This window comes from Sciurus carolinensis, chromosome X (genome assembly GCF_902686445.1).
Source record: "Sciurus carolinensis chromosome X, mSciCar1.2, whole genome shotgun sequence".
NCBI lineage: Eukaryota > Metazoa > Chordata > Mammalia > Rodentia > Sciuridae > Sciurus > Sciurus carolinensis.
Window position 1 is genome coordinate 57,653,901 of NC_062232.1, and position 12,333 is coordinate 57,666,233.

Below are 12,333 nucleotides of genomic sequence, written 5' to 3' on the forward strand. Positions count from 1 at the left end.
TAACAATTGTATTGTGTATGATGAACTTTAACAACAATATGTCAAATTGCATGAAGCAAAAATGAACTGCAAGAAAAAAATAAACGAATTCTCTATTATAATTAGAGATTTCAACACCCATTCATCAGTAATTGACAGAAGTAATAGGCAGAAAATCAGTAAAGCTATAGTTGAAATGAACACTATCAATCATGAGTCTAAATGACACATATCGAATACTTGATCCCATGACAGCAGAGTACATATTCTTCTCAAGCACAGAGACCATTCACCAATACAAACCATATTATAGGCCATAAAACACCTTACCAAATTTAAAAAATACATCAGTATATCATAAAACTTTCAGCTATCAATGGTATTAAAAATCAATGGTATTAGAAATCAAAAACAGAAAAATAGTTAGCATATACCCAAGTCTAAACAGCATACTTCTACATAGCAAATGGTCACAGAAGTCTCAAGAGAAATGTTAAAATGATTTGAACAATAAAGAAATGAAAACACAACTTATCAAAATTTGATGCAGTGAAACTATGCTTAAAGGGAAACCAAATGTGTATATTAGGAAAGAAGATCTAAACTCAATAATCTAAGCTGGACTTCACTAAAATTAAAAATTTCTGTTCTACAAAAGACATTATCAAGAAAATGAAAAGATAAGATTTAGATTTGGAGAAAATATTTACAAAAGACATATTTGATGAATGTCTGTCATCAAAAAATAAATGAATAAACATAAAACTCAAAAATAAGGAAACAAACATCCTGATTCAAAAATGGGCCAAAAGACCTAGACACTTCACCAAAGAAGATATAGAGATTGCAAATGAGCATATGAAATGATGCTCAATATGATATGTCAGTTAGGTAAATGCAAATTAGAAACAAAAATGAGATGACACATCTATTAGAATGACTAAAATTTAAAACACAATGCTGGATGCTGGTGAGGACCTGTAGCAATGGGAACTTTCATTCATAACTGGTGGTAGTACAGTTAACTGGGAAAACTGTTTGTTTAAAAAAAATAACAATACAATACAGCAATTTCACTCCGTGGTATTCATCAAGTTGAAATGAGTTGAAAATATATCCACATGAAAACCTGCACATGAATGTTTCTTGCACCTTTATTCATAATTTCCCTAAATTTGGAAGCAACCAAAATGTCCTTCAACAGGCAACTGGATAGACATACACTGTTATAGCCAGACAATGGAATATTGTTCCACAATAAAAAGAAATGAGCTATTGGGTCACAAAAAGATATGAAAGAACCTGAAATGTATATCGTTAAGTAAAAGGATCCAACAGGAAAATGCTACATACTATTAAGATTCCAGCCATGTGACATTCTGGTGAAGAAAAAACTAGAGAGATGCTAAAAAGGTCATTGGTTGTCAAGAATTTGGGAAAAAGGGAAGCAGAAATGAATAGGTGAATCGCAAGGGAGTTTTAAGGCAGTGAAACATTTCCATATGATACCACATAACAAATATATGGTACCATTATAAACAAATGTACCACAATAACACAAGATATTAAAAACAGAAGGAACTGCATATATGGGAAGGAAAAAGGTATGTAAGAACTCTTTGTACTTAATTGTTCAATTTCTCAGTAAACCTAAAATTTATCTAAAGTATAAACATTTTAATTAAAATGTATTCCAGGGTATAAATCACACTTCTCAATTAAAGACTTCAGGTAGCAATGTTTTATATTTTAAAAGATTTTCAAAATTTTCAAAAAAATCAAAGTCAAGCAAGAAACATATGAAATTTTTGAAGCCTTTTCTAAATGTCTAATCATTGGCACTCCCACAAAACTTCATTTGCATCTCCCTTTGGATACTTACATTATGTCATAGGTTTTTATCATTATTTGTACATTTTCGCCTTTAGTACACTGCAACTCCATGAGGACAAGGCCCATATTTTATTCATTTTGTTATTTCCATTTGCCTAGCACAGTACCAATATCCAGTGATCACTCAATAGAAGTATACCCACTACAAGCATTACTCCTTAGTTTAAATAATAGTTGGATCCCTGAAGAAAAAAGATATTGATTTCATATTGATAAATTACACTATCTCCAGTTATTATTTTATAGTTTTAAAGATATCTTGTTTGATTTCTTAAAGATTATTAATCGAGTGCCTTTTTGTACTTGATATTTTATTTTCCTTTGCCTCCAAGTGGCTTCCAAGATGATGGTGTTGAAAGAATATGAATAAACTTTTGGGGGGAATATTAAAAGTAATATCTGTTTTGTAAAATCAGGTGATTTTTATTTTCCTTAAATCCTGATTGTGTATAAAATACTAATAGAAAGGGTGAATTTGAAAACCAAAAACCTTAAAGGATCTCAGAATGCTCAGATTAATGATAATGTGATACTCCTAAGATATATGCACAGACTGTAATAAAAGACACTGCATAAGATTTGTAGGAATTTAAGGCATGAAGACAAATAGCATTCTCCTCTCTTTAACTTGGCAGCAGAACCCCTAAAATATGTCACATAAAGAACCCCAACATATTAAAATAGAATTGCTGCTTTTCTAGTACAAGGAATGCCAATCTCTCTTGGTCTACTCTGGGCCCCCAATCATCTCCATATAATAATGTTTCTTTAAAATATTTGTTGGCGACAATAATAGCCTTAACACCTTCAGGATCAAAAAAGCATTCAAAGGTAGATAAACAAGTAGATGGTATGCTGTGAGCCCATACATTAAGCATGAAATCCTCTTCCACTTTTCTTCTTTTCACTTGATATTTCTTTCTTTCCTCCTAATATTTCACCTATGCCTCCATCTCACTCATAATACCATCAATGCCACACAGACAGATGGTATTTAGAGCTGAGAATGTTCCTAAATCCAGCACTAAAACTCCAAGAATATGTGAAGGAGACAGGGAAGACCAGAGTACAATGAGTCTAAATTGGTTCAAAGTGTTTATATGTCACAGTATGCAATCAGGTTTGAAGAAAAAATAGGATGCCAAGGAACAAAAAGGAATAGCAATCCATCTTTGTACACCAATTAAGCACACTTTCAATACTGCTAAAAAATAAACAATAATCAGTTTTTGAAGATTTGTAAGAGTGATCAATTTTAAACTAAGAACAGACTACAAGATGGCAAACGAGTGTTTACAATGGCTAATGCTACTACTATGCTCTGCATGCCTCAAATTATTATTCTAGGTCTAGTTCTTGTCTAGTAAAAGAAAATTGTTACTATATTCTTTGAAAGTACTAGAAGGCACTCCTCATAACATCTGGCGATTTCTTATTTTCTTGATTCAAAAGGAATCAAACATATGTTTTAAGGATTTTCTGTATTTGTTTGTATTTATTTGCAATTAGTTTACAAGAGTTTAGTACAGCACTTTCCATTCTTTGGCTATTCAGCATATGTTGAGTGAAGAACAAAATATTAGCCTTCTAAAAATATTTCAACCCTTAAGGAAGTTAGCTCAGATCTAGACTTCATACCCTAATAGTGACCTGTCACCAAGCAACAGTACTCCATATTTCTGTAGGACTGGAACCCACTATAAAAATAAATCCTAATACAAATGTCATTACTTAAGACTTTAGTAGCTTAATTAGTCTTGTTCTAACCTGTTCTCTTCAATTCAAAACAAAGTCCAGAAACTCATCTGCCTTTAATTTGTCAGCAAGGGATGTACATTCAGTCAATAAATGAATAAAGGCCAATTTGCTAATTTTGCCTTGCATAACAGCTAAGAATCATCTTTATCCTTAAGCAATTCATATGTAAGACAATCCAGCAATCAGTACTACACTAAAAATGAACATGAAAGTTTAAAAATTTCAACATTAGCCACCAACATTAGATTTGTAATATTGTTCTGTTTAGCTTAAACAAATAGAATAAAGCATGGGATCCCTGATCTCTTGCTCAGCATGTTGATTTAAGCAAATATTCTCTTGAAAAGAATGGGTCAGATTCATTGGGAGAATATTCAACAGTGCCGACTGATAAGAAAGGAGACATGAAAATGGAGAATCTGATTATGAATTACTTTGGTTTTACTCTTACCTCTTCAATGATCCCTTCTACTGTTTACTTTCTTACAGAACAAAGACTCTCTCACTAGTGGTCTTCTATTTCTGTTCTTTTCTTTGGCAACTCACAAATTTGCATTTGTTTCAACTTTCACCTCTTAAATCTCTAACCCTGGGCTCCTTCCTGATCTTGTCTTGCTTTTATATTACCAGCTCAACTGTTCTATTTAGATGTTCCCCTAGCATCTGAAACTTATCACATCCAAAATCAAGATCTTCATTTCCTAAACAAGACCTCGTGATTTGCTGCCTGTTTGTTAAAGACATTATTACTGTCTCAATTTTGACATCATCTATGAACCCCATTCCTTTTTTTTTAACTTCTAATAAATAATTCATTGTTAAGTGTTATTGATTCTACTTCACAATATCTCTGGCATATTTTCCTTCCATGGTATCATTTTTACCATCACTCTAGTACAACCTGCTATCACTACTTACCTAGATTATTACTTTAGCCTCATAACTATTTGGTAAATATTAGGTGGAATCAATGTATGGAATGAATGGTATCTGTACTTTAATACGTCTTCTACAAAAGGGCCAGAATAATTCCCTAAAGCATATCTCTAACTTTGTTCATTATCTCCTCAAAATAAAGGTTCCTATTTCGTAACATAACTAAATATATACAGTTGTTGTTTTGTTTTGTTTTGATTTACAGTTAAGGCATTTCACATCAGGACCTCTATCTTTCGAAGCTTACTTCCCATTCCTCTAAAATCGTTTTCCCTCATTGGAGCCAAATAGACTATTCGCTACTCTACACACTCTATATACTTTCTCTAGACCATCATTCAAATTATTTCTGTGCCTATAACAATCCTACTCATTGATCCAGGCCTGTCTCAGATGTCATCTCCTCTGTATAACACTTCCCAACTCCTCATCACAGTGATTACTTCTATCTTTACCCTAAAACTCACAACATTCAGCAGGTATTAAATCATTTATGCTTACTTTGTATTACAGCAATAAAATAAAACTCACTTTACCCTGTATGAATTCTGAGAAGAAATTAGATTTAGTCATATTTAAATACCCTGCAATGCCAAGAACAGTACTTACAAGTTCTCAATATATTTTTAGAGTAGAAAAAAGAATGTGTAAATAGAAGGAAATGTGGTATAGAAATAAAGAAGTGGTAAGACCCAGGTTCTAAGCAAACTATTAATCCTCATATTTAAGAAGAATAACCAAATTATTGTCCAATTTCATTTATACTTTTATGCAAACACTTTTTACCATAGTTTTCAACATTTACATTTTATTTTAACATTTATGTTAAACTACTTGCCAGGTATGGTTCTAAGCCTTTTGAATGTTAATTTAATTAATCCTTATAATAACACTATTTTATAAATTAGGAAAAACTGAGGCATGGAGACAAAGCAACTTGCCCAAGGTAACAAGATTAATTAGTGGCAAAGTCCAAGCAGTCTGACTACAGAGATCACATTCTGCATGATGACAATATATTGTACCTTGCAATGTATATGTGCCTGATTTTAAAATCTGAATTTATTGAAAATAAATACTATTTCCTTGAAAACTCAGTCATCATTATAACTTTGCTCTATAGTATTATGAAAAATGGGCTGCTGAAATACAGAATTTGTATAATAAATACACCCAGCTTTTGTGGCTTTTTGTTTATCTTTATTCAGTTTCTCATTTTTTTCCCTTGATGTTAAACTGTTATTTATCACTTAAGGCTATCAATGCACCTAAAACTCCTTCATCTTCTTTTTAATTTACTGGGAACTAGGGACCATACTCACTCAAAAATATGTATTAAAAGAGAGTCAACATAACTCTGAGGAATGTCTTTTATAAAGTTTGTTACGTTTTGTTACAACCAATGTTTCTGTATCTTATATTGGTTTTAGGAGTGAATTCCATTAAGTTAAAGCTGTCGGATGTCTGATCCAGAGATAATTAATATATTACCATTTAATTTCTACTCATTGCATAAAATAAATGAGGGTCCTAAAAGTTGGCCATGCTTCATGAAAAGAGGCTTATACTAACTCAGAGTTCATGACTACAATGACTACAGAATGTCCTAGTATTTCTTAGTTACAGCAACAAAACAATACATTCCTCTCATTCTTACCTTGGCACCACCCAGAAATCCTAAGGAAATGGCAACTCTAGCTCGTAGATCTGGCCTGTCTTTAGGCCATACATATGAAAGCATTGCTTTTATGATTTTCCGAGTATCAACATCTTTTAACTGTTGAGAGAAAACAGAGCAATAACACATCATTTCAAATGTAACCATAGGTTAATAATGTAGAATTAAAGAAATACTTGAGAAATATACAAAAACATTAAAAATATAACTTTTATCCTAAATCCAAGGCCAATATTTCCAAACTTTATATACTTCGGAGAAAAATAAAATATTTCAATTGTTTTTAAAAGCTACTCATTTCTCTTAGATTTCTTACATTTAACTATAGTAACCCTCATACTACTAAAAAATAATTGAGTAATGGCAAGGGGACATGTACTGTATATTTATTTTTTATCTATTAAGCTATAAAACATTACATATAACTTTAAAATATTTCCACCTTTGTAGTCAATATTGGAATCCTAGGTTCAAACTCATGGTAAAGAAGAATTACAATATTGTGTTTAGGAAAGTAGGGGTTTTGGTGTTGGCTATATTAAACAGAGGTGAGGTTACTAAAAATGTCAACAATCAAAATAGATCAAGGACTTAGGAATTAGACAAGAAACCCTGCAACTAATAAAGACAAAGTAGGCCCGAATCTTCATCATGTTGGCTTAGGATCAGACTTCCTCAACAAGACTCCCAAAGCACAAGAAATCAAAGCAAGAATCAATAAATATGGATAGATTCAAATTAAAAAGCTTTTTCTCAGCAAAGGATAAAATCAAGAATGTGAAGAGAGAGCCTACAGAGTGGGAGAAAATCTTTTCCACATGCACTTCAGAGAAAGCACTTATCTCCAAAATTTATAAAGAACTTAAAAAATTTCACACCAAAAACACAAAGAACCCAATCAATAAATGGGCCAAGGAACTGGACAGACACTTTACAGAAGAAGACACACAGGCAATTAAAAAATATATGAAAAAGTGTTCAACATCTCTAGTAATTAGAGAAATGCAAATTGGAACAACTCTAAGATTTCATTTTACTCCAATTAGAATGGCTATTATCAAGAACACAAACAACAGATGTTGGCATGGATGTGGGAGAAAAGGCACACTTTTACATTGTTGGTGGAGTTGCAAACTGGTGCAGCCACTCTGGAAAGCAGTGTGGAGAATCCTCAGAAAACTTGGAATGGACCCACCTTTTGACCCAGTTATCCCACTCCTCAGTTTATACCCAAAGGACTTAAAATGAGCATACTACAGTAATGCAGTCACATCAATGTTTATAGCAGTTCGATTCACAAGAGCTAGATTATGGAACCAACCTAGATGCCCTTCAATAGAAGAATGAATAAAGAAACTGTGGTACATATACACAATGGAAATATTATTCAGCCATAAAGAATAATATTATGGCATTTGCAAATAAATGGATGGAAATGGGAGAATATCATGCTAAGTGAAGTAAGTCAAGCCCAAAAAACCAAAGTCTGAATGTTTTCCCTGATAAGTAGATGATGATACATAATGGGGGAAAGGGGGTGGGGGGTGAAAGAAGGATTGAGGAACTTTAGATTATGTAGAGGGAAATGAGAGGGAGGGGGGTATAAAAAATGGTGGAATGAGACAGACATCATTAGCCTATGTACATGTATGATTACACGAATGGTATGAATCTACATCGTGTACAACCATAGAAACAAAATGATGTACCCCATGTACAATGAATCAAACTGCAGTCTGTAAAAATAAAAAAATAAATTTTAAAAATGTCAACAAAAGGCAATTTTTTAGTCATAATCAATCTGCCCTAAATTCAGCTCACATTTTTCTTTTTCCATCTTCCTGGGGCAACAGTACCATTAAGTCTTTTGATTTTGGTTTCAGCTTTAGAGGTGGAATATTAACAATCATACCATAGTTCCTAAAACCAAAATAAGGAGATCAATAAATATATATCTGAAATTACTATATTAATATACTTGGTATAAAAGTACCCATTAAAAAAGTTGAAATATTAACTCAATTTCTGGAAAAAATTCTAAAAAGAAAAAAAAATATGATGCTCATTGCTGGTGATGGTGTACAGAAATAAGCACTCTAATGCTAATGCACTATTAATGAAGAGTACTCTGAAATAATCTTGGAAAGCAATCTGGTAGCTATTATAAGCCTTTAAAATAATTCTGGCCTTTGTCTCAAAAATTCCACTTCTGGGAACTTATCCTAAAGAAAATCTTTAAAATATGCTCCACATGGAATCAACTTTACCTCTTGAAAATCTCTTGAATCTGCCTACCATCAACATAATCCAAGCTACCATCAGTTCTCAACTAAATCACTGCAATGACCTCCTAAATGCTTTCCCTGTATCTATTCTGTTCCCTAATAAGCTCACCCTTTAATCAGCTATCACTTCTAGCTTAAAACCATTAGGCAGCATTCTTGGAATGAAGATCAAAGTCTAGGACATGGCTTATAAGGCTCTGCTTGGCTTAGCCCCTGACTCCTTTTCAGTCATATCTTATACCACTGCACTGGCTGCACTGGCTCTTTCAGTTCCTTGAACATGCCATAATCCCTCCTGCCATAGGGCCTTTGTGCAATTGTGTTCACTCTGTCTAGAATAATCTCTTTTTGCAATACATCCCTCCCCAGCCCCACAACCTCTTCAAAGGATCCACTTCAGTTATAATCTATCCAAACAGCAGTATGATTACTTGATTGACATCTGCTCTCCTGCTAGAATTTAAATTCCATGTGAGTAGTAATTCTGTGTTTTGTACTCACAGTTGTAATCCAATACCAAATGCACTGACTGACATGCAGGAGGTACTCAATGAATATTGAATAAAGGAATGAAAATTCAGCTACAAGGGTATTTATGTTCATGCTGTTTTAATAGAAACAAAATTGGAAATAGTGTAAAAGATCAACATTGGAGAATAGTATAAACAAATTAGAGTGAATACATACAACAAAATACATCCATTCAGAAATATATGTAGTGACACAAAAACTTGTTAAATCGATAAAAGCAGAAGAAAACACTTATTTTTGTTGGGAAAAACATGATATGCAAATGAGTTACATGTGCATACAAATGGATACAGAAAGCAAGACCCCCCTCAAAGTATTAACTATAGTAGCTGGGAGTGGGTGCAATCCTTGATAATTTTTTATATTTTTCTTTTTGGTTATTTGTATTTTCTGTAATTCACACATAATAAGGAAAAATATTAATTCATTTCAAAGAGGAAAGAGTTATACAATTTTAAGTATATTTTCACAGCATGGAATGGGGAAGACTGTCAACATATAAGAAACCCAGGATAGTACATTATATAATATAGGGTACTTTCAAATTATGATTATCCCCATAGGGCACACAAAACTATTTTCCTAGTCTTTTAGGCAGTTTATTGTACAAAAAGTAACAAATAAAACTGTTCATATTGTACTAAAAACACTACTACCAACCTGAACTGCTTTAAATATATAAGATGGCACAAATATGAAATGCTAAAAGTATAGTTTATAATGCTTTATTTTACACACACACACATGCCCGTGCGCACACCCATGCTCTTATAACTGGTAAGGCATTAAAAAAGGAAATAAGGCAGTAATTTTAAAATTCACTTTTCCAATCGAACTATTACAAAATAAATATAACTTAATGCATTATAACATGAACTGGGACATTTCAACCACTTTCCCATTTCATGAATTTTGTCTGCCATATTTTCCTTGATGGACTAATGGTAAAAAGGCCCTGTTTCCACATATCTTTAGAAACACTCTCTTGTCAAAACCTTCTACAACACATCCCAGAATTTTTTCAATAAGGACACAGAGAAGTTATGGCTAAGAGCAAGAAAATTATTCTAGTTGGCTTAATAGTGCATAAAATGTCACCACTTCATTTAACAAAATGGGTTCTGAAGTTGTGTAATCATGCATTATGAGTCCATTAAGCTGTAAAGGACATGACTTCAGCTATAGTTTAGATAAACTATAAAGTTTGAAAAATAATGTCTTTTTTTTTTAAAAGTGAAGGCCAAATCAATGAGGCATTTCAGACGCTGCTGAGGCATATTTTTAAAGAAATTTTAAACCAACTTACTCCTGTTGCACAGAGTAAAATAAATTGGTGGCCTCAATAAAGATCCTGAAAGACAATATAACATCTTTCAAAATTACCTCAGTTAATTTATACTGGACACCCAAGGATAATTCTGAAGACAAAAGGATTATTTAAAACTGGAAAGAGACCAGCCACTAGCTTGGGACTGAATTAGCAACACTTTTCACCCCAACTCAGTAGGGTATAAACAGATAACATCGATAGCATATATACCTCTTTAAGACCATATTCTTCTTTTGTTGTTGTTTTAAATTAAATTTATTTCTTAACTGGTTCATTAAAACATAAAAACTACACATGTTAATGGAGCAACATGATATTTCATTACATGTATATAATGTGTAATGTTTAATTCAGGTAAAACATCTCCCAAACATATATCATTTATTTATGGTAAAATCTTTCAGAATCCTTTCTTCTAGTTTTCTGAAATGTATAGTACATTTTTATTATCTATAACTGCCCTACTGTTCAATAAACAGTACATCAGAATATCTTGTCCTTACATAAATGTAATTTAGGTACACACTGATCAATTTTTTCCCCATTCCTGCATTTCCTCTATTCTCCCCAGCCTTTGGTAACCAATTCTATCTCAACTTCTTTGAGTCAACATTTTTTAGATTCCATATGAGTGATCATGTGACAATTCTCTTTCTATTCCTGGCTTATCTCATTTAACACAATTGATTTCTGGTTCCATCCATGTTACTACAAATGACAGGATTTTATTCCTTTTAATGGCTGTATTAATAGTATTACACTGTTGTATATGTACCAAAACATCTTTATCCATTCATCAGTTGATGGAGACTCAGGTTGTTCCTATTTCTTGGCTACTGTGAATAGTGCGGTGATGAACCTGGAAGCGCAAAAACTTCAATTTCTTTGTGTATACATACCTAGGCATGGGGTTGCTGTATCATATGGTAGTTCTATTTTTAATTTTTTGAGGAATCTCCATAATGTTTTCCACAATGGCTGAACTAAATTCATTCCTACCAATGATGTGCAAGAGTTTCCTTTTCTCCATATCCTCACCAGCACTTGTTATCTTTAGTCTTTTTGATAATAGCCATTCTTACCAGGGTGGGGTAATAGCTGACTGTGAGGAAGTGTTGATTTGCATTTCCTTGATGATTAGTGATACTGAGGGATACCTGTTGGCCATTTGTATATTTTCTTTGAGCATTAGACCTAGTGCTCATTTTATTTTGCTTTCTACTTTCTTTTTTTTTTCATGCTATTGAGTTTTTAGAATTCCTTATATATTCTGGATATCAACCACTTGTCACATGTACAGTTTGCAAATATTTTCCCCCTTTTTGGGTTGTCTCTGCACTCCATCAGTTGTTTCCTTTTCCATGCAGAAGATTTTTAGCTTGATGTAATCCCATTTGTCTATTTTTGCTTTTGTTTCCTGTGCTTTTGGGGTTTGTCTGAAAAATCCTTGTCCATCCCAATACAATGAAGTGTTTTGTTACATTTCCTTCTAGTAGTTTCATGTCTTGCAATTAATTATTTGATAAAGTTTGAGTTGACTTTTGTTAACTGGTGAGACAGGGGTCTAGTTTTATTCATCTACATATAGATATGCAATTTCCTAGTACCACTTGTTGAAAAGACTATCCCTTCTCCAATGGATGCTCTTAGCACCTTTGTATAAATCAGTTGGCTGTGAATGTATAGGTTTATTTCTAGGCTCTTTATTCTATTCCATTTGTCTGTGTCTGGTTTTATGCCAATACCATGCTGTATTGATGACTATAGCTTTGTAGTGTATTCTGAAGTCAGGTAGTATAATTTCTCCTGTTGTGTTCTTTTGAACAAGATGGTTTTGGCTATTCAGATTTTTGTGGTTCCATATGAATTTTAGAATTATTTTTTTCTGGTTCTGTGAAGAATGTCTTTGGTATTTTGATAGAGAATGCATTGACTCTACACAT

At 32.7% G+C, this 12,333-nt stretch overlaps 1 protein-coding gene across 1 annotated transcript in view; it reads right to left on the bottom strand.

Annotated features, from left to right (window-relative positions):
- Positions 1-12,333, bottom strand: part of Abcb7 (ATP binding cassette subfamily B member 7) — a 110,719-nt gene that overhangs the window by 37,540 nt on the left and 60,846 nt on the right. Inside the window, exon 4 of the mRNA XM_047536592.1 lies at positions 6,224-6,343. Within this exon, the coding sequence (XP_047392548.1) occupies positions 6,224-6,343 (120 nt within the window). The remainder of the gene's footprint in view (positions 1-6,223; positions 6,344-12,333) is intronic.